This window comes from Nyctereutes procyonoides, unplaced genomic scaffold (genome assembly GCF_905146905.1).
Source record: "Nyctereutes procyonoides isolate TBG_1078 unplaced genomic scaffold, NYPRO_anot_genome, whole genome shotgun sequence".
Classification (NCBI taxonomy): Eukaryota; Metazoa; Chordata; class Mammalia; order Carnivora; family Canidae; genus Nyctereutes; species Nyctereutes procyonoides.
The window spans coordinates 2,094,512-2,118,592 of record NW_026575037.1 but is presented as its reverse complement, the minus strand read 5'-3'; the positions used below and the strand labels follow the sequence as shown (position 1 = coordinate 2,118,592).

The 24,081-nt window shown below is 35.4% G+C and overlaps 1 protein-coding gene across 4 annotated transcripts in view; it reads right to left on the bottom strand.

Moving 5' to 3' along the window:
* Nucleotides 1-24,081, bottom strand: part of RABGAP1L (RAB GTPase activating protein 1 like) — a 720,977-nt gene that overhangs the window by 660,766 nt on the left and 36,130 nt on the right. For all 4 annotated transcript variants that reach the window (XM_055319528.1, XM_055319527.1, XM_055319525.1 and 1 more), the window contains exon 2: nucleotides 171-341. In XM_055319528.1, coding sequence (XP_055175503.1) covers nucleotides 171-308 — 138 coding nt within the window. In that variant the 5' untranslated portion in view covers nucleotides 309-341. The remainder of the gene's footprint in view (nucleotides 1-170; nucleotides 342-24,081) is intronic.

Sequence of the window (24,081 nt, the reverse complement as noted above, 5' to 3'; positions counted from 1 at the left end):
AATCAAACACTGATGCTATTCAAGGTAGGTATTGAGAAAAACCTTTGTATTTTACACATCTCTTGAGATCAGTCTTACCTCGTGACTAAAAAACAATAATTTAAAATAGTACCATTTGTAGAAAGGAAGGAAGGAAGGGAGGGAAAAGGGAAAGAAAAGGAAAGAAATACCTTCAGTTCAGGTTTTTCATCATCTTTTGCAGAAGTATCATCTGCATGCTGAGGAACCAAAACAAATTCTTCACTGTTCAGTGTAGCCACAGAATCCGATGACCCACTAACCTTCTGTAATGAAGCTCTGACCTCCATTTCAATTCTACAGACTTCTCTTTCCACATCCACCTAGTCAAAAACCACAGGGATTTAAAATATACATATGTTATGAACAAAAACATGAACTATTAAGTACCTGATCAATACTTAGCCTTTAAAAATGGTTCATGTGAAGAATTCTGCTGGCTAGGTAATTATCTCAAAACTAGAGAGGCTACCTTCTTGGACTGGGCCACATAATGGAAATGTACTCTCTTCACCCTGTGTTTCCAGACTAAGAGAACTATATTATTCGCTGAAAAACAATACAGACCCTCCCATGTCACAACGAAACAGATTTACTACTGTTTGACTCTGTATTTCTCCTAGAAATAATATTTTTGGTTTTTTAATATATAGAATTAAGCATGATACTAGAAACCAAATTCACTCACACAAATATTCACTGAAATCACTTTATAATTAAATCAAAATGTTTCCAAAAACTTATCTCAAGACCAGGTATTGTACCTTAAAATATCTCATCTGTGCCACTGAGCTTGACCGATTAATAAAGAATTCAACACCCTAAGCCATGTATCTTTTCTTTTCCAGACACATTATCACTTATCAGTACAAGGAAGGGGGAAAAGGCCAAGGCTTTCACATTGCATTCATGTGGCAAACAATGTTTTTGTCATCAAATATAGTGTAATTCTGTTTTCTGGATAGATCTGTACAGCACAGAAACTCAACATTGTCTATCACTTCCAGAAGTTTAAATATTCACAGAACTAATTTTAACTGAACTTGTTTACTATATAACATAGTACCCAGCACTGGGGTTCTATGATTGAATAAGGCAGACAAAGTGTCTGCTCTGCCAGAGCTTATACTAGTAAGAAAACAAGCAAGTAAGCAAATAAGGCAATTCTGAATCACTCTAAAGGCTATGAAGAAGATAGGTTACTATGACAAAGAATCGCTGTAAAAAGTATAGGGACAACTTTAAGTTAAGGTGATAGGAAAGGACTCGGAAATATTTGAGCTGAAATGTAAAAGACAAAAAAGAACCATGTATTAAACAATCTGTTCAGTGACCAAAGGTTAACGTGATAGAGGGGTAAGACAAGTAAACTGGAGCTAAATAACACAGGACTCTAAGTCTGCTGATCCACACTTTACCCCCAGAATTGTTTTTTCTCATTTCAGTTAGGTTACTCTGTTATTCATTTGTTAGGTTACCCTGTTCTTTGCCTCATATAAATATAGCTGCAATATCTCATTTTGCCTTTAGGTGACACTAACACCATTATTCTTGGCCAAAGTACGCTTTACTCTAAGCTTCAGGTTACAACTTTAAAAAATTAATTACTTCAATCTTTATCAAAACTCAAAATTTCCAATAATATCAAAACAAAGAATAATTATCTGTTCTAGGATTGTGTAATTAGTTAGCCATCATTTAATTCTGTTTGACATATGAATATCCTTCCTTTTAACTTTTAAATCCTTCAAGTCCTCCAAAGGTTTTTTATTTTGCAGGTAATGTTTCCAAAAATGTAGTATGTATTAGAGGCCATGTCTTTACCCTTCCAGGTTGTCCCATGAATCTTAGATTGCCAAGATGCTACACATTCCAGTGTTCTTTCTGTGGCCAATCCTTCTGCAAGCCCAAGCTGCCACTCCTAGACTTAACATCTAAATGTTAGAAATTCCCCCAAATTCAAGTCCTGAGCCTTTTTCTGACTCCTTGCCACACACACTAAGTAATATCTCTCATCACCATGTATTTAAATACCATCTATATTCTAACAGTCTCCCAAATAGAAGTTTTCCAAAGAAAGATTTCCAAAGAAATCTTTTAGAGACTGTTAGAACATAGATGGTTTTCTATCCCAACCCAAACGTCCTCTACATTTCTTATTTGGAATCCAACTTTCTGCTTTATATTTCCATGTGGAATTCTAATTAGTACCTTAAACGTGACCCAAATGGAATTCCTAATGCCTCCTCCAAACTTGTTCCTTATTCAGATCTTCCATTTCAGTAAATAACACCACTTTCTACCAAGTTGCTCAAACAAGAAATCTGAGTATCATTCTTATTAATTTAACTCTATTTCTTCGTTCCTCATATCAGCAAGTCATGTTAGCCCCACCTTCAAAATAAATCCTGTATCATTCTCATTTCTTCATGGCCATTTTTACCAACCTAATCCAGGCAGTGTTCTCATCCACTAAAAAAGTCTCCTAATCCATCTCCTACTACTCCAGTTTTCTCTTTCCCTAATCCCTTTTCACAGAGCTGCCAAGAAATCTTTCGGAAAATAAATTAGATTACATTAAAGCTCCATTCTAAAATCTTGTCACTAAAATTCAAACTAAATCCAAACTACTTGCCAGGATTTACAAAGCCAAACAAAGTGCCTCTGTCACTTTACCATTACAGTTCTTTAACTACAGGAAGTTCTTTCTCATCTTAGGGTCTTAGCACTTGCTTCCTACTTTCATATGGCTGATTCCTACAAGTATCAGCTTTCATTCATCTGTCCAACAAATATTTAATGAGTATCTACTATGTTTTAGAAACTATAATGGGACTGGAGACCAAAATGATAAATGAGACTAATATACTCCCAGTCTTCCTAGAACGAACATTCTTATGGAAGAGAGAAATAACATAGAAAAAATAAATCAACTGAAAGAAATTGAGGAAGACACAAAGAGATGGAAAAATATTCCATGCTCATGGATTGGCAGAATTAATATTGTGAAAATGTCAATGTTACCCAGGGCAATTTACACGTATAATGCAATCCCTATCAAAATACCATGGACTTTCTTCAGAGACTTAGAACAAATTATTTTAAGATTTGTGTGGAATCAGAAAAGACCCCGAATAGCCAGGGGAATTTTAAAAAAGAAAACCATATCTGGGGGCATCACAATGCCAGATTTCAGGTTGTACTACAAAGCTGTGGTCATCAAGACAGTGTGGTACTGGCACAAAAACAGACACATAGATCAACGGAACAGAATAGAGAACCCAGAAGTGGACCCTCAACTTTATGGTCAACTAATATTCGATAAAGGAGGAAAGACGATCCACTGGAAGAAAGACAGTCTCTTCAATAAATGGTGCTGGGAAAATTGGACATCCACATGCAGAAGAATGAAACTAGACCACTCCCTTGCACCATACACAAAGATAAACTCAAAATGGATGAAAGATCTAAATGTGAGACAAGATTCCATCAAAATCCTAGAGGAGAACACAGGCAACACCCTTTTTGAACTCAGCCACAGTAACTTCTTGCAAGATACATCCACGAAAGCAAAAGAAACAAAAGCAAAAATGAACTATTGGGACTTCATCAAGATAAGAAGCTTTTGCACAGCAAAGGATACAGTCAACAAAACTCAAAGACAACCTACAGAATGGGAGAAGATATTTGCAAATAACATATCAGATAAAGGGCTAGTTTCCAAAATCTATAAAGAACTTATTAAACTCAAAAGCAAAGAAACAAACAATCCAATCATGAAATGGGAAAAAGACATGAAGAGAAATCTCACAGAGGAAGACATAGACATGGCCAACACGCACATGAGAAAATGCTCTGCATCACTTGCCATCAGGGAAATACAAATCAAAACCACAATGAGATACCACCTCACACCAGTGAGAATGGGGAAAATTAACAAGGCAGGAAACCACAAATGTTGGAGAGGATGCGGAGAAAAGGGAACCCTCTTACACTGTTGGTGGGAATGTGAACTGGTGCAGCCACTCTGGAAAACCGTGTGGAGGTTCCTCAAAGAATTAAAAATAGACCTGCCCTACGACCCAGCAATTGCACTGTTAGGGATTTACCCCAAAGATTCAGATGCAATGAAACGCTGGGACACCTGCACCCCGATGTTTCTAGCAGCCATGTCCACAATAGCCAAACTGTGGAAGGAGCCTCGGTGCCCATCGAAAGATGAATGGATAAAGAAGATGTGGTTTATGTATACAATGGAATATTACTCAGCCATTAGAAACAACAAATACCCACCATTTGCTTCAACGTGGATGGAACTGGAGGGTATTATGCTGAGTGAAGTAAGTCAATCGGAGAAGGACAAACAGTGTATGTTCTCATTCATTTGGGGAATATGAATAATAGTGAAAGGGAATATAAGGGAAGGGAGAAGAAATGTGTGGGAAATATCAGAAAGGGAGACAGAACATAAAGACTTCTAACTCTGGGAAATGAACTAGGGGTGGTGGAGGGGGAGGAGGGTGGGGGGTGGGGGTGAATGGGTGACGGGCACTGAGGGGGACACTTGACGGGATGAGCACTGGGTGTTATTCTGTATGTTGGTAAATTGAACACCAATAAAAATTAATTTATTAAAAAAAAGAAAAAATAAATCAGGATCCCACACTGGAATATATACTATAAAAGGTAATGAGAAAGTAGGAGGCAATATGGACCCAGTTGACATTTGGGCTTACTAAGAGTGAGTAAGCCATAGAAAGAACCAGGGAAAAGAACTTCAATTAGAAGAAAGAGCAAATACAAAAAGCCCAGGTAAGAGAAAAGGCTTATGAGAAAGGAGGCCTTGATCGATAGATCACAATGAGCATGGGTGAGAGCAAAAAGATGAGATATGTAAAGGAAGACAGGGAAGCCTAAGGCCACCCCTGATGCTAAGCCTGTCTAAATAAACCCCCACTCTAATTCCAACTCTCTGTTTACATGGGAATATCAAGTGCCCAGTGTAATACCTAGTACAAAGTAGATATTCAATAAAGGTGTTGAACAAATTATTGTTAAAAGCATTAATCAGGTTAAAGTTCTCACAAATAACAAACATAGAACCAGGATTCAAAACAGGTATTCTGATTTCAAAGTACATGCTCTGAGCCACGACATTATACCATCTCATTTAGTTTCCTCACCTATTCCTAGACTCCAAGGATTGGTATCTGTCACAATGCACACAGAACCTTCTCTATGTCTCTCCTCCCTCCATCAAGTTATGTCTTCCCCCAAGACATTCTTCTTAGGCAAGTGATAGTTAACCTGGCCATTAACTCTAAATCAGCATATTAATGAATACTAATAATTCCTCCATTCAAATAAGAGGTCCTTTTTTTTTAAGATTTATTTATTTATTCATGAGAGACACAGAGAGAGAGGCAAAGACAGGCAGAGGGTTAGAAGCAGGCTCCATGCAGGGAGCCCAATGCAGGACTCGATCCTGGGATCACGCCCTGAGCCAAAGGTAGATGCTCAACTGCTGAGCCACCCAGGCATCCCAAGATGTCCATTTTTAAGAGGTTTTCTTTAGCCCAAGAGAATGTTAGATATTCTGCTAGGCTAACAAGAAAACTATCAGTTTACCAGAATTAAGACAGCTCTCATTACTAGCATCAAATCCTGCCTCTAAGGGCCTCAGGGATACTTTCAGAAGTTTGTCTAATGCTATCTTATTGAACATTTCTTTGAATTTCAATGCAGATGCTTACTAAATCTGCACACAAACACAAAAATCTGAGAATTTTGTGCAAAGCCAACACTTTAAAATATTTCAACAGGCAGGAAATAAGATTTAAATAGGGAAAGTACAGCCTTCAACAAATGGTGCTAGGACAATTAGATATTCACATGCTAAAGAATGGAGTTGAACCTTTACCTCACACCATACACAAAACTTAATTCAAAATGGACCACAGACCTAAATGTAAAAGCTAAAACTATAAAACTCTTAGAAGAAAACAAGAGTAAATTTTTATGTCCTTGGGTTAAGCAATGATTTCTGAAACAACACCAAAAGCACACTGGCAAAAGAAAAAAACAGATAAATTGGACTGTATTGAAATTTAAAATGTTCATGTTGAAAATGAAACCATGAAAAAGTAAAACTAAAAATGACAAGAGGAGGAAATACTTTCAAATCATGTATCTAAAAAGAATCTTGAGTCCAGATTGCATGAGGAACTCTTACAACTCAATAATAAAAAAGACAAATAATCCCAACTTCTGGTTTCAGCTAAAAAGCTTGGAAGTCATCACTCCTTTCCTTACAAGAAAAGTTTGGACAAACTAAGTATCAGTAGCTTCTCTTGGATCCATCAGAGAACTGAGTTCAGGAGACAAACTGCCATCCCAAAATCAGGAGAGACAGGCAATCCAGAGAAAGACAGCAAGTCAGATCTTACCTGAAGAGGAAGCTGTTGGAGCCATAAACTGGTAGGAACACTTAAATGATCATTTTGACAAACTGCTGGAGGCTAAGTGTGGAATTTGGGTGTGGGGTGGAAGAGTGGGTTGAAGAACAGTAACTTGAAATTTGTGTATATTAAATTGGTGCTTAATAATAATAAAAGTCTAACATTCAAAAAAAAAGAAGAGAAAATGTTGGATAGCTATACTGATTTTACATAAAGCAGACTTCAAAACTAGGAGATAAAGAAGAGTATTATGTGAGATTGACATATCAAGCAGGCAGAATATTAGCAAGGATATAAACAACCTGCAGAGCACTACCAGTCAACTTGATCTAACTGACACTTATAAAATATTCCATCTAACAACAGAAGAATACATTTTCTTTCAGGCTCACAGGGAACATTCACCAAGAGAGACCATATTCTGGGCCATAAAACACACCTTGACAAGTTTAAAAAAATAAAAATCATTTAATATGCTCTCAACTGTAATGGAATTAAATCAGAAATCAGTAACAGGAAGATAGCTGGAGAATTCCCAGGTTTTAGAAATTAAACAACATACATCTAATCAAAGAAGACAACTCAAGAGAAATTTAAAAATATTTTGAACTAAATGAAAATGTAAAAACAACTTGTCAAAAGTTGCAGGATACAATGGAAACAGTACTTAGAAATTTGTTTCAGGGCACCGGGTGGCTCAGTGGCTCACTTTTGGCTCAGGTCGTGATCCCAGGATCCTGAGATCAAGTCTCACATCGGGCTCTCCACAGGGAGCCTGCTTCTCCCTCTGCTTATATCTCTGCCTTTCTCTCTCACGAATAAATGAATAAAATCCTAAAAAAAAAATTGCACCGAATGCTATACTAGAAAAGAAAAAATATCTAAAATATATAACATAAGCTTCTTTAGGAACCTTAGGAAACTAGAAAAAGAGCAAATGATGAAACATAATGAAAAAAAATATAACAGGCATCAATGAAATTAAAACAGGAAAATACAGAAAAATTTTAAAAATCAAAACCAAAAGATGGTCTTAGGAAAGATCAACAAAATTGAAAAACTGCTGGCCAGGCTAAACAAAAAAAAAGAGAAGACACAAATTGCCAATATAAAAATAAAAGAGCAAACATCACTACCAATCCTATGGACACTGAAAGGGTAACAAAGGAATTCTACAAACAATTCAAGGCCCATAAATTTGGTGACTCGGATGAACTGGATCAGATCCTTAGAAGATACAAAGTATCAAATTTAAAAAAAAAATTCACACCAGGAAAATTAGATATCCTGAATAGCCCTATAATTTTCAAGAAATTTAACAATAATTAATAACCTTCTAAAAAAGAAAGCATCAGACACAGATAGATTCACCAGTGAATTCTCCAAACATTTAGAGACTAATATAAATTCTCTACAATCTCTTCCAGAAAATGAAAGAGGAAACATTTTGTAACTCATTTTATGAGGCCAACATTACCTTAAGACCAAAGCCAGATTACAATAAAATTAAAGACAGAATATTATAAAATCATATTCAATGATATATAAAAAGAATTACACTCCAGGTATACAAGACTGATGACTCCTAGAATAAGCAAGTATACAAAGGTCACAGAATACAAGGCCAATGTACAAACATCAGTTTCTTCCCTACATACAAATAATGAACAATTGGAACCTGAAGTTTAAAAAAAAAAAAAAAGTACCATCTATCATTGCACAAAAAGATGAAATACTTAGGTATAAATCTAATAAAACATGTGTAGGATCTATAAGTAAGAAACCTATAAAACACTGATGAAAGAAATTTTAAAAGATCTAAATAAATAAAGAGATACTCAATGTTGTTAACATGTTAATTCTCCCCAACTTGCTGAGACTGACCAACTGACTGAGCACTCAACTACAAGTTTAACTATGCACAAAGGCAGGGGAATATGTCTATTTTTATTTTACTCACCAACACATCCCCAGCATAGTGCCCACAGATTGCATGGGCTCAATAAATATCTGTTTAATAAACAAGTCAATTAACTTGGATGTAGCAGAATAGACTCCTGCATCAGATAGGAAGTTGGACTGAATGAGTTCTAAAGTCACTTAAGATTCTCATTCCATGTGATGTGTTGAAGAATTCCATTTCAACAAGTCAATTCAAAATATAATTTGCTAAGTCTACTACTATGCAACAGTATGCTAAGCAAAATGTTACTTTCTCTGCTGCAGATCTGCTATTATTTCTGATCAAAAGAAACAGAAACAACAGTTGGAAATTTTACAGAGGTCTTTTTTTTTAAGATTTTATTTATTAAAAAAAAAGATTTTATTTATTTGACAGAAAGAATAAGACAGGGAGCACAAGCAGAGGGAGGGGCAGAGAGAGAAGGAGAAGCAGACACTCCATTGAGCAGGGACCCTGATGTGGGACTTGATCCCAGGACCCTGTGACCATGACCCAGCTGAAGTCAGACACTTAACTGAGCAGCCCAAACACTCCTGCAGGGGTCTTTTAAATAATAAAGCGTTCACTGTTCTGTGACCTCAAGACTAACACATCCATTTCAACTCAACATGTGAAGAGCAGTGATTGGAAGCAAAACTACTTTTACAAGCATTTAGTTAAAAGGCTATGCTATTATAATCCAAAAATTAGAAAGTAAAATCTGACATAAAAAGTTTGTCTCTTCAGGTACAAAAACAAAACAAAACAAAGCATACACATTTTTATTCTTTAGGCATTTTAAAGGTGTAAGAGAAGCGGCAGAAAATTTATCAGTACTACAGAAAATCTAGACGAATGTTTTTTCTATTTTTCCCCTTTTCCCCCTTCTCTGAACCCAAAGGAGCTCTATAAATATTTTCAATTGAATTGAACCACTCAAACACACTTATCCCCCACACCTATAGCAGTTCTGCCAATTTTATCAAGTGAAATGACTTTTAATTCTTACTTCAATGTCACATCATTTTTGTCAAATGAGCAATATATCTTAAATTAACACCTCACTTGGATGCCTAAAACTACAATTTTCACATATACTAGAAACAGTGTAACAACATTAAGCAAAGTCTAACTGGAAGCTATATTCTTCCCAAAATAACTGAACACATTCAAAAGTATAAAATCATGGTGCACATGGTCCAATTTCTTTTTGTGCCAAATGTGGTTAGCCAGCTTCTTGCTTTTAGATTATGTGTTTGCACCTATTCATTTTCAAGTGTCTCTTGAACTAAAATAGAACACTGAAAATATGAGTGTGAGTCAAAATTGGACAAGACAGGCTGCAACAACTATTAGGCATAAGAATTCAAACAACTATAGTAGACTCATTACAATAGTAGAAACAGAAAATACTCTTAATTTACAATAAGAAAATGGACCTGAATAATTTGGAACAACATTTACCAACGATAAGGCCTCTGTGCTTTGAAAAAACTGAGCCAGTCTGGGCAGAACTGGGGGGACTACCATAGCCTCTTCTTACTGAACACTCCATTCACTATTCCAGTTCTCAGGCAAGAGCCACACCAACATGATTATATGTATGCAAGTATGTCCCCAGCCCTGAAAAGGGCACAAAGGGGCCTTCCTAATTTATATTACTTTAGTGAATACCTACTTTGGCAATAATCTCAAAACTTTTTTTCTGAGAATAAGCCTTCCCTCTGTTCATACCTCTTAGTCTTTACAGAAATCTCAACACCATGGCCAAACAGATCCAAACTAATTAGACCAATTAACCCAATTCCTAAGATTCTTGATGACCAGATGACCAGAGACTTCATCATGAGAGTTGTCTCTCTTACAGCAGAAACTTTAAGATATAAACTAGGAATTGTTAGTGGCCATATTTTTCCCCATAAGAAGGAGGCCAATATATGGTGAAAGAGAAAAGTAAATTCTAAATACAGACAAGCAAGAGAGTCTTAGTCGAGCCCCTATCATGCTGTTTGAGAGAATCCTGAGATGTAACTCCATTTGTTCCCATCCTCAGTCTTGGTATCCACTGTTCCTTTAATTCTACGAAATATCCCTTCCAATAAATGCTTTTTGCATAAGCTAGTTTAAATTGAGTTTCTGCCACATGAAACCTCTTAAGTCCTACTATAATTACATGCTAGCAAAAAGACATACAAGACATATATATATATATATACTTTTTTTTAAGATTTTGTTTTTAAGTAATCTCTACATCCAACATGTGGCTCAAACTCACAACCCTAAGATCAAGAGTCACATATGCTTCCAAAAGAGCCAACCAGGCCCCTCATAAGATATATTTTACTAGGTTTTCATATACTAGGTATGAGAACAAAAATCTAGATGAAGAAAGATGACAGTATCTAAAAAGTTGACAATTTCCCACATAAACAGAATACTGAATTTGAAGAAAGAAAAAAAAAAGCAAATGACTTACTTGAAACAATTACGGGGGGGAAGAAAAGGTAATAGAAGGGGTACCTACAAAGGATGGCTTAAAAGGGAATAGAATGCTTTATAACCAAAATAAGAAGTCATCACAGGAAAAAGAGGAATTTTTAAAGGTAGGCACACTATGATTGTTGCTATATAATATTCCTATGTCATTAAAAAAGAATGCAAAATATGGAAAAATTATTTTTTTTAATTTATTAGGATAGTAAAATGTATAAGTGACTGTGGTAAATGAGATTACTGTTATCCTAAAATTCATGTGGAACCTCAAAAGTTCCCAAATACCCAAAGCAATCTGAGAAAGAACAACAAAGTTGGAACTATCACAATGCCAGATTTTAAATTATACTACACAGCTACAGTCATCAAAACAGTAGAGTAATAAGACAAAAAGACATAGATCAACAGAATAGAATTGAGAGCCCAGATTTAAAAAAAAAAATCCATGTTTATATGCTCAATTAATCTACAACAAAAGAGGCAAGAATAAACAATGGTGAAAAGACAATCTCTTCAATAAGTGGTGTTGAGAAAACTGGACAGCCACCTACAAAAGGATGAAACTAGGCCACTTTCTTATACCATACAGAAAAATAAACTCAAAATGGATTAAAGATTAAATGTGAAATCTGAAACCATAAACTCCTGAAAGAAAACATAAGCAGTAGTCTCTTGTACATCAACCTTAGGGATATTTTTCTGGATAGGACTCCTCAGGCCAGGGGAACAAGAACAAAAATAAACAATTGGGATTACATCAAACTAAAAAGCTTTTGCACAGCAAAGGAAACCATCAACAAAATGAAAAGGCAAGAAGGAAGGGAGGGAGGGAGGGACAGAAAGGAAAGGAAAAGAAATAAGGCAACCTACTGAATCAAAGAGGATATTTGCAGATGATATATCTGATATGGGGTTAATATCCAAAATATATAAAACTCATATTAATTCAACACCAAAAACAAACAAAAACAAATCCAATAAAAAATGGGCAGAGTACCTGAAAAGACATTTTTTCCAAATAAGACACACAGATGGCCAACAGACACATGAAAAGATGCTCAAAATCACTCATCATCAGGGAAATGTAAATGAAAAACACCATGAGATACCACCTCACACGAGTCAGAAGGGCTAGTATCAAAAAAAAAAAAAAAAAAGAAATAACAAGTGTTAGCAAAAATGCAGAGAAAAGGAAACTCTCACGCACTACTGGTGGGATTGGAAATTGGTGAAGGCACTGTGGAAAACAGCATGGAGATTCCTCAAAAAACTAAAACTAGAAGTACCATTAAGATCTAGTAATTCTACTTCTGGGTATTTACCCATGGAAAACGAAAATAATACTCAAAAAGATATATGCACCCCTGTATTTACTGCAGCATTATTTACAATATTATTCACAATAGCCAAGATATGGAAGCAACCTAAGTGTCCATCAGTAGATGACTAGATAAAGAAGATGTGGGATATATATATATATATATATATATATATATATACACACACACACACAATGGAATGTTATTTAGCTATTGAAAATAAAGAGATCTTGTCATTTGTTGACAACATAGATAGACTCTGAGGATATTATGCTAAGTGAAGTAAATCAGACAGAGAAGGACAAATACCATGTGATTTCACTTATATGTGGAATCTAAAAAAAAACAAAGCGAATGAACAAACGAGGAGAGACTCAAAATATAGAACACTAGTGGTGGCCAGAAGGGAGGCAGGTGAAGATAGATAAAATAGGTGAAGGGAGTTTAAGAGGTATAAATTTCCAGTTATAAGGAAGTCATGGGGCACCTGGGTGGCTCAGACAGTTAAGCATCTGACCTTTGGTTCTGGCTCAGGTCACAACCTCAGGGTCATGGGATCTAGACCCATTATGGGTTCTGTGCTAGCATGGAGCCTGCTCAAGATTCTCTCTTCCTCTCCCTTCCCCTCTGCCCCGTCTCCTTTGTGTGCAGTCTTTCTCTGTGTGTGTGTGTGTCTCTCTTTCTCAAATAAATAAATCTAAAAAAATAAATTAAAAAGTCATGGGGATGAAAAGTACAGCAGAGGGAATATAGTCAATAATGTTATAAGTCTGTATGGTGACACATGGTAACTACACTTTTTGTGAGCATTTCAGAATGTATATAATTGTTGAATCACTATGTTGTATATCTAAAACTATTATATGTCAACTATACCTCAATTAAAAATAAAAATTCTGAAACTGTAATGACAGAATAGAAAAGGAATATGTAAATATTGCTTGTCTCACAATTATTGAATAGTACTTTTATGTTGAATTAACACTTGCTATGAATAAACAAAAACCTGTATTAAGATGGTAATATGGGATCCCTGGGTGGCGCAGCGGTTTGGCGCCTGCCTTTGGCCCAGGGCGCGATCCTGGAGACCCGGGATCGAATCCCACGTCGGGCTCCCGGTACATGGAGCCTGCTTCTCCCTCTGCCTATGTCTCTGCCTCTCTCTCTCTCCCTCTGTGACTATCATAAATAAATAAAAAATTAAAAAAAAAATTTTAAAAAAAAAAAAGATGGTAATATTTATAGGTGACTGTTGTGGATCAGATTGTTACCAATTTTCTTTTCTATTACAGAATTGTTACATTTAGGTCCCTTATCATGTGATTTTGTAACACCATTAGAGTAAGTGGAACAAAATATTTCCCTGCCCAAATAATTTGGGGTTTAGCCATATAATTTGCTTTGGTCAATGGAATCCCAAAAACAAAACTTGGGCAGAGACTTTAAATGTCTTGAGTTATTTGGCTTGGTCTCTTGAGCTTCTGCCATCTACCATAAAAAGATGGTGGTCCAGGAAGCCAAGAGACCCAAAATGCAACTCATGAGAATAACCTGAATCCAGTCCACAGAAGCAAGCAGAGTTTCTCTCACACCCACAAAACCATGAGTTAAAAACCTAAATGTTGTTGTAAGCCATCAAACATTTAAGCATTTTTATATAGCATTACCACAGCAATGGCTGATTAATTCAGTGACATATTTTTAAATGTCTTCAGTAGGGGCACCTGGCTAACTTAGAAGAGAGCACAGGACTCAATCTCAGGGTTGTGAGTTCAAGCCCCACATTGGGTGTAGAGATTACTTAAAAATAAATAAATAAACTTCAAATGTCTTCAGTATTATTATGATATATTTAGAAAAAATAAAAATCAGAAGTAACTAACACTGCAACTAACAAATCTCTCAAGGAGATATTGATATGGTTCTTCAACTATTACCTAAAAATTCTAGTGATTTCTATAATTTTCATATTCCACTGAATTAAAATATACTCAATACGCCAGCCTTCTAATACTAATATTCAATTCCAGACATACTCAATTTATTAAAACTTTGACCAATGAATTACATTGTAGTTTAGAAAACCCTAATAGCAATATCTAAGCAATAACATAAATGAAAAATATTTTGAAAATATTCTCAAACTTTTCAATGAAGATTACTTTAACTCTAGATCTTTCTCTTAGTTTTACTGCTATAATTATATATGCAATATATTCAAGAATAAGGTTGATAAAATTATATACATTATATTATAGTCACTTACTGCCTGGAAAATCAAAGTCTGATGGCTATACAATTCACAATTCCATGAACTTGGCTTAAGACCAACAGTGAGCTTTGTGCCCAGCAGATACAGGCATATGGTCAAGGGGGAAAAAAAATCCATCACATAATGGAAAAGACCATCACTAAAGTGTCTACTTTATAGTTACAGCCCCCGTTGGTATAATAAAACCAAAGTTTGGTGATCTTTGGGTCACCATCTAACACTTAGTATGTTGCATGATGCCGCATAGAGCATCTACCACATTTCTTTCTGGCCCAGTGTGTCCATAAGAAAGGCATCACTACTTCTATGAACACACTGATTTCTTTATCTGAAAAATATTGGACTAGTTGATCTCCAAGATCTCTAAGCTCTAAAGGTTCTACACATCACTTATCTTCTGAAAATGTAAAGAAGGGATCCCTGGGTGGCGCAGCGGTTTAGCGCCTGCCTTTGGCCCAGGGCACGATCCTGGAGACCCGGGATCGAATCCCACGTCGGGCTCCCGGTGCATGGAGCCTGCTTCTCCCTCTGCCTGTGTCTCTGCCTCTCTCTCTCTCACTGTGTGCCTATCATAAATAAATGAATAAAAAAAAAAAAAGAAAGAAAAGATATTTGTTTTAAAAAAAAATGAAAATGTAAATAAGAAATACAGGGGATCCCTGGGTGGCTCAGTGGTTTGGCGCCTGCCTTTGGCCCAGGGCGCGATCCTGGAGTCCCGGGATCGAGTCCCGCGTCAGGCTCCCGGCATGGAGCCTGCTTCTCCTTCCTCCTGAATCTCTGCCTCTCTTTTTCTCTATGCCTATCATAAATAAATAAATAAATCTTTAAAAAAAAAAAAGAAATATAGATTTTTTTCTTAAGAGCTATGGCACAAAGAAATTAAATAATTTCTCTAACAAGTTACATAGCCAGAAGTAGAATCTAGAAATCCTCAGTTGAGAAATCTATTTATTAGCATATTACCTTTCCAAGGACTGCTAATTATACATTATTACAAACATTTTTATTCCAACCAATTGTCTCTCATATAACACACTCTATGAAAGTATACCAAAATATAACACCAAGCAGAATTAAAAAGGAAAAGGAATAAATTCATGTTTACTATGTATCTCCACATAATTGGCACTAATTTAACAAAGGAAATGGTAATTACCAATTTGTTGGGTCTAGCATAGAGAGACTCAAGGTAGCACCCAAAACTTCATGAACTTCACAACCAGACATGGTTCCTAAAGAGACTAAGATTTTTTTTTTGAGACTAAGATTTTTCAATTACCTTCTTCAACTATTCAATCTGCAAAAGATCAGCAGTGAGTGGCACCTCAATCACTGCACCAACACAATCAAAGAAAAGAAGTCAAATGATTTCTTTTCATTGTTTTTCTTTTCCTATTACGTCTACAAGCAAAGATCAGACTACATCTTTGAAGCACAGAACCCTCTGGGTTTAGCATAACACTGATTGTGAGATATGACTGACTTAATAACTTTTAACCCATCAGAAGAAAGTTAAATACATAAAATCCAAAAGCTTCTTGACATAGGATGTACATGCTTGTATGTATTATGTATGTATATTTCTCTCTGCCTAGTTCTGCAGAATTAGTGAGCCATATAAAAGAATCAGAGTTCTTGAAAATCCCTTAACTTAACTAGGTTTCAAAATATGGCATTCTTCCTTGATTTGGTAGATTGACTGGTGTATTTATGTATGTATGTATGTATTTATTATTTGAGAAAGAGAGAGAGGAAGAGAGAGAGAGAGAAAGAGAGAGAATATGAACAGAAGCCAGGGGAGGGGCAAAGGGAGAGAGACAAGCAGATTCCCTGCTGAAGGGAGCCCAAAGCAACCAGAGCTTGATGCCAGGACCCTGAGATCATGATCTAAGCCAAAGTCAGATACTTAACCAACTGAGCTACCCAGGCGCCACTGATTTGGTAGAATTTATAACAAAGAGATACTATACTTCAGACTACTCTCTAATCTTTTCAGTAAAATGATTCAGCAGGATACTTATGAGAAAAGCTAAATAATATTAAAAAAAAGTTTTGAAATCCTAAAAACAAGACTTCCAAATTGTGCTGCAAATTAAACAAAGCAAATACAAAGGCACAAAATAATCTGAGGAAATCAATATTTAGGAAATATTGACATGCACCTAAAATTTCATAAGTAGTTTCTATGATATTATATAATGTCATGTATCTACAAAAGCAAAAGGAAAGTGGGTCTTGCTAAGTTGAAACTATAAACTGTGTCACTGTTCATTGGGAAAATAATTCAAAGTAGAAATTGTTCTAGTACTAGATTTTTCTACTTTATTCTCACAAGGCAACAAAATCCAAAGCTTACTTTATGTAATTTGAAGAACAAATTACTCAATGATCCCATTATCATTTCTACTGAATATCGCACCTACTAAAGGATATTTTTAAATGCTTTCTGATGTTTTAAATAAGAAAGTGTGATAAAATACAAGCCATCAGAAATCCAGTATTTGACAGTTACTCATGTTGCTGAATTTGCATGTTGATATCCATCTTGGTATTTGTCATAAGCCACAACAGACTTGCTGGATACTGAGAGCAGAGATAGGACTATTAGAGCCCTATCCTCTAATACCACTCATACAGAATCCAGTTAACTTTTTAACAAGCATTCACTGTCGTTGCTCATATGGAACATTTATTATTTGACAAGCATAGTTACAAAGTATTCTTCCTCAACTGGATATCTAAGAGACATTTCAAACTCAACATATTAAAAAATCATACTTCCAACCTCTTCCCTACCAACCTACCCCTCACTCCACACTACCTTCCAGCAAATTTTCTCATCTCAACTCAATCCTTCCAGTTACTCTGGCCAAAAATATCACTCATGCTTTCTCCTCTTGTTCTCTTTTTCTCCTTCCTCAAACTAACTCTCTCTCTCCACTCTCTCTACTTTTTCACCTTACATCTATACTATCAGCAAATTACTTTGGCTCCATCTTCATACTACATCTAGAAATCATCCATTTCTCACCACCTTTACTGCCACTACCAAGTACCAATCCCAACCATCATCATCTCTTACCTAGATTATTCTAAAAGCCTCTGAAACTACTCTCTGCTTATTTGCTCCCTTATGGTCTATTTTCAACAGCAGCCAGAATGATCCTTTTAATTTATTTAGTTCCTGCCAATCCTTTGATCAAAACTCTCCAATAGCTCCCCCATCTTACTCATAATAAAAGCCAAGTGACCTTCAAAGCCATTAATGCCTGTACTACAAACACTCTTCCTCACTACTTCCCCTATCCGATTTTACCTTACCTTTGTGACTTACCTTCTACAGTCTTCTCCCCGATAGACTCAATTCCACCTAAAACAACCTCCTTGCTTTCTGCTTTCTCTCAAACAACTCTGGCACACTTGCTCTGGCTGTTGCAAAACAGAACACTCTTCTCCCAGATGTCTGCTAACATGTTTACTTCTTTGTTCACATCTTTGTTCAAATCTCATCCTCCTGAAAGAGCTACCCTTATTGCTTATCTAATACTGCTTCCACATCACCAATTTCCAATCCCCCTGTATCCTGATTTACTGTTTCCCAGAACACTTAGAAAATTTTCTAACATACAATCTAATTTATTTTGTATTACATTTACTATTTATTGTCTGATTCTCCCACTAGAATATAGTTTCTTCCAAGGCAAAGCTAATTGTTTTATTCACTGACATAACCCAAGCACCTAGAAGAATGCCTGGCTTATGGCAGACAGATAAATATTTGCTGAATAAATGAATGAATGACTATCCACGACTGAATTCCTAAAACAAAGTTCCTAAAACTCAAGGAGCCATCTAGTACCCTACAGCCTGATCAGAACTTTGACTCTAAAAGATGAGAATATAATAGCATTAACAGTTCCTTTCATTGGGTAAATAACCAGCATATACACTTGACATTACATAGAACTTCGACAGGTTTATGAAATAATGAGGTAACTTTTAAAAGACAGTACACTAAAATGTTAGAGACCTCCTCACCAAACTTCCCATTTATGTGAAGAAAACAAGAACAATGACAAGTCAACCATATTAAGAAATTATGATATTTTTGAGAGTGTGAAAACTGGTGGTTGTTATGAGAGAGTCCTTGTCTTTTGGCAATACATAGTGAAATATTTACAAGTTAAATAATATGATGTCAAAATAATAATAATAATATGATGATGATGTCTGAGATTTGCTTCATTATATATGGGTGGGCACAGAGGAAACTAGTCATCATCTGATAACTACTGAAGTTGGTAAAAAGCTCTAGGAATATTTGTATCATTCACTTTGATTTTGTATGCTTGAAATATCTATTTTTATGCTCAAAATTTGCCAAAATAGAAGAAAAAATAAAGTAATAGCAGTACAGAAAGTTTAAAAAAAATTAAAACAAAACCTGTATTTCTCCTTTAGCATCTAGCAAATTATATGGCATCCAAATAAATATATGATGAAATAAAGTACACACCACAACTGAAGAACAGTTCCATAAACTTCCACAATGACAAGAGCAGATTAAAGTAAAAATGAATGACCAAAGTGAGGCCGTCCTTCAGAGTTAAGGAAAAATGGCATGCAAAGCAACAGCCACAATGACCTCAGATTTGGATGAGTAGAACAGAATGGGGGCAACCCAAAAAGACTTTCCATCTTTTGACAAGATAAAAGGCATTGTGCTTTATTCTATAAAGGCCATTCATACAATTGCAAAATATCATCAACAGGGACAAGTAAATGTGGCTGAAATTTTATGTACCAAATAGCATTGTGGCATAATTAGAAGGAATAGTAATAGAAATATTAAGGATCAATATGATCAGAAAACAAACACAGCAAGAAACAAACACTATCTCAACCCCAGAAAGGTCAAGTAAACAAAAAAAATTTTTAAGAGCATAGAAAATTTAAATCTTTAAATGCTAAGGTAGTATAAACTTAATATACAAAATTTGAATCCTTCAAAACATAATTTGTATTACCCCTGGAAGCAGTTTCAACAATTTCCCTAGCTGATTAAATCAGCTCTAGTAAAATATTAGCCTACAGGGGTATGATCAAAAACAATTTTTTGAGAGCCACTCATTTAGCTCATGTACAGATAAATGTTGGGTTTTTTTTAATTCACATTCAAGTACCTAAAAATAAAAACCTAATGGACTAAGTGCAAAAAGGCATAAAATTTTCTCATCAAGAAAAGAAACTGTTATTTATGCCAGCTTATTCTGCTAATGTGCCAAAGAATAAGATGTGATATATGTGTTTCACATTCTAGGAATACCAGATTTTTAGCTACCACCTACGTAAGAGCTTATATAAAAACATCTCAAGTACCTATTTTAGTTTGATTTTCTCTTCTTACTCTTACTTGCCAAAAACCTCAAATTCTTAATAAAAACAAACTAAAATAGGTACCTGAGATGTTTATATGCCATTAATTCCTAGTACAGAACAATGCATCCTGTGGCTAATCAAAAAAAACCTCATTATTCCTTTTTGAGTTTTACAAATATTTTCATTTTGTGAAGATTTTCATGTAACCTAAACAAATCTTAATAAAAAATCAAAATACTGTATCAGATTTCAAAAAATTAAAATTCACCTATTTTGAATTTGCTCTCATTAAGTCCTTGAATCTAGGGATTATTTATTTTCTATCTCTTCTACTCTAAAAGACAAAAGTAGTATCACATCTACAAAGTCACTGCAGGACTGGCTTAGTACAGAAAATAACTCCAGGGGCACCCAGGCGGCTCAGTTGGTTAAGCATCTGCCTTAAGCTCAGTTCATGATCCCAGGGTCCTAGGATGGATCCCTGCATCATGCTCCCTGCTGAGCTTCTCCCTCTCCCTCTGCCTGCCACTCCCCTTGTTTGTGCTTTCTGTCAAATAAATAAAATCTTTAAAAAAAAAAACTCCATAATGGACTAGACAATAATGTGTTTATTACTTCATGAAACTCTTAAAAGGTCTTACAAACAAAAGTATTATAAACAAGATCTAAACCATATATACTATGGATTTAGACATTTTAATCATTACAGTGCAAACATCTAAATATCAAAGAAAAGTATCTTTTATTTATCAGGAATTATTCATTTTATAGTCTCCAACTACACTCAACACCTTAGAACAGTGGTTCTCAAGGATAGGCAAAAGAATCCCAAATATCATGGATAGAAAAGGGAAAAAGGACTAGTCATAATAAGAATCTGTGTTGTGAAAAAAGATCCTAGCTGATTGTGATATAAAATGTGATATAAAATGTTGAACCATTTTATATATGCCCATCCTGAAGGACGTATGTTATGGAATCTCCTTATCTAATTTAACTTACATATAGTATTCTTTTAACTAACAATTATTAAGTGACAGGGATTACAGCAAACAATGAAAATTTATTCATATAAAATGAGATTCTCTGCTCTCCAGGAAAAGATGCCAACCACATTCCCAGAACTCCAAGAATATCAACATAGACCAAAACAGATATTTTAAAAGCAATGTATCAGCAATATTATGTTACATTTAAGAAACAGGTAATAAAGCAGTATGGCAATGAGAAGGATTATCAATGTGCATCAGAGGGGTTATTTGTGAATAACCCAAATTAAGAAGTGAACAAACCCTATGGTTTTTCAAAGTACATTAAGTGGAGGGGAACCCTGGATGGTTCAGTTAGTTGAGCAACCAACTTTTGATTTTTGGCTCCGGTCATGATCTCAGGGTTGTAAGATCCACGCCGGGCATGAAGCCTGCTTAGGATTCTCTCTTTCCCTCACCCTCTGCTCCTCCCTCTTCTCTAAAAAAGAAAAAAGAAAAAGAAAAAAAATTAAGTGGAGTATTGAGGGACTGTTTCACCAAGAGGGATCTAAACACATCTCCCACTATCCACCATGGTGAGATGTGATAGTGTCTGAGTTTGGGACTACACATAGCAAAAGTTCAAGCTCTAAAAACTATTGACAGTGGGGGCCATTAAAGCCTAACTGTTAAGCCCTCAACCACTAGAGTCAGGCACACACACAATTGGGTTTAATCCTGCCTCCACCATTTACAAACTTTATGACCGTAGGTAAGTAAATCTTTCTAAACTTCAATGTCATCAACTTTAAAACAGTAGAAATAATAATCTACCTAAGAGTTGTTGGGAAAAATTAAATAATATTATGTATGTAAAATCACTGATCATACTGCCTGGCACTTAAAAAAAAAAAGGTGAATACATATTAATGATTATCATTTATTGTTCTTTTCTATGATACTATGAACCCTGGCTCAGTTATTACAGGGGCTTTAGCAGTATTACCTACCTTCAACTTATTTAAAGATTTAGTTGGATCCACAGCCATCTCTTATAACACATCTCAAATTCAAGACATCTGGGTGGCTCAGTCAGCTAAGCATCCGACTTGATTTTGGCTCAAGTCAATCTCCAGGTCATAGGGCCCCGTGCTCTGTGTGGATGGAATCTGTCTCTTCTGCTCCTCCCCTGCTCATTCTTGCTCTCGCTCTCTCACTCTCTCAAGTAAATGAGTAAATAAGATCTTTAAATAATAATAATATATCTCAAGCCCTATATTTTGCCACAACCAATTCTGGGCTAGCAGACACCTTCCACTATAAAAATGAACAAGAAGAAAACTTCACATCCCAAAAGATTCGATTCAAGAAGGGCCAGGGAGGGCAGTTAATCTGACTTAACTCTTCCTCTGGAAAACTAAAAGACAAATTATAATTAAGCAATCCCTACACTTTCACAGAGTAAAATAGAAAGATCAAAACCCAAGAACCCCATACACACACACACACACACACACACACACACATACGACCTTGTCCTTCTCAACTGGACAAAAACTCAGAAAAGAGATCACTAATATATACTCCTCATGAAAATAATTACCCAAATATATATTTTCAGGTTAAGAAAAGAATCAAAATTTAAAGACAAAGAAAAACTTAAAGAGGGAAGTTAGTCTACAGAGAATAAAGTGAATAAAATCAATTACACAGTACTAAGTCTAAATAACTACTGTTGATGTAGTCATAAAATATAAAGCAAATGTAAAAAGTTCCTGAAAAACCTGACTCCAGACACTGAAAAAAATAATAACTTGGGTGAAAATAATAAATTAACAAAAACCCTAAGAAAAAAGACAAAAATAGAATATTTATGTATATTAAATTTTTAACCTTCAGAGTTAAAGATATGGTTGATCCTTACTATTCACAGATTTGATATTTGTAAACTCACCTACTCATTAAAATTTGGGGATCCCTGGGTGGCTCAGTGGTTTAGTGTCTGCCGTTGGCCCAGGGTGCGATCCTTGAGTCCCGGGATCAAGTCCCACATCAGGCTCCTGGCATGGAGCCTGCTTCTCTCTCTGCCTGTATCTCTGCTTCTCTCTCTCTCTCTCTCTCTCTCTCTCTCTCTCATAAATAAATAAATAGATAAATAAATAAATAAATAAATAAACTCTTTTTAAAAATAAAAAAATTAAAAAAGATTTATTAAAATTCATTTTTAATCCCCAAAGAAGATTAGTAAAGTTTTCAGCCCCCATTTCTTCAAATAAGTTTTCTGCCCTTTCTCTCTTCTCTTTCTGGGACCACTACAATATGAATGTTAGTCCACTTGATGTTGTCTCATAGGTCCCTTAAGTCAGCTTCACTTTTTTTCATTCTTTTTTCATTTTGCTGCTCTGATTAAATGAGTTCCACTGCCCTAAATCTGAGTTCACTGGTCCTTTCTCCTGCTTCATCTAGTCTGCTGTTGAGTCCCTCTATTATACTTTTCAGAGCAATTATTATATTCTTCATCTCTGTGACTTCTTGGTACTTCTTTAAATCTTCTTACTCCTTTTTTAAGTTCTTACTGTTTTTATACATCTTTCCCAAGTTTAGTGAGCATCTTTATGATCCTTACTTTGAACACTATCATTTAAATTACTTATCTCTTTCATTAACATTTTTTTCTGAGGTTTTATTTTGTTCTTTCATCTGGAACATAGTCGTCTTTTTTTTTTTTCTTTTTCTTTTTTTTCATAGTCTTCTTTTTCCTCATTTTGTTTGGCTCTCTGTATTTATTCCTATGTATTAGATAAAACTGCCGCCTCTTCCATTATTGAAGGAGTGTTCTTATATAGGGAATGAACCTTATCATTCAACCAAACTGTAGTTCTTGGTTGTCTCTTAAAACTTTGTGGTTGTCCAAGCAGCCTATTTTATTTCTAATAGGTCCCAATTTTTGTGCCTAAGACCTGTATCTCAAACTGGGGAGGGAGGGATCTTAATCAGCCCCTAGATTCAGGCTGGTCTTGTGAAACTACAAGCAAAGCCCCACTGGCCACCAGACCAGGCAGTCTGGAGGTGTCCTCTAGGCAACAGATAAAAATAGGTATGTAAAACCGGTTTAACATTCAAAAATCAATTAATGGAATCTATCACATCAACAGGTACAAAAGAAAAATCACATGATTATATAAATAGATGGAGAAAAGCATTTCATAAAATTCAACACCCATTCATGATA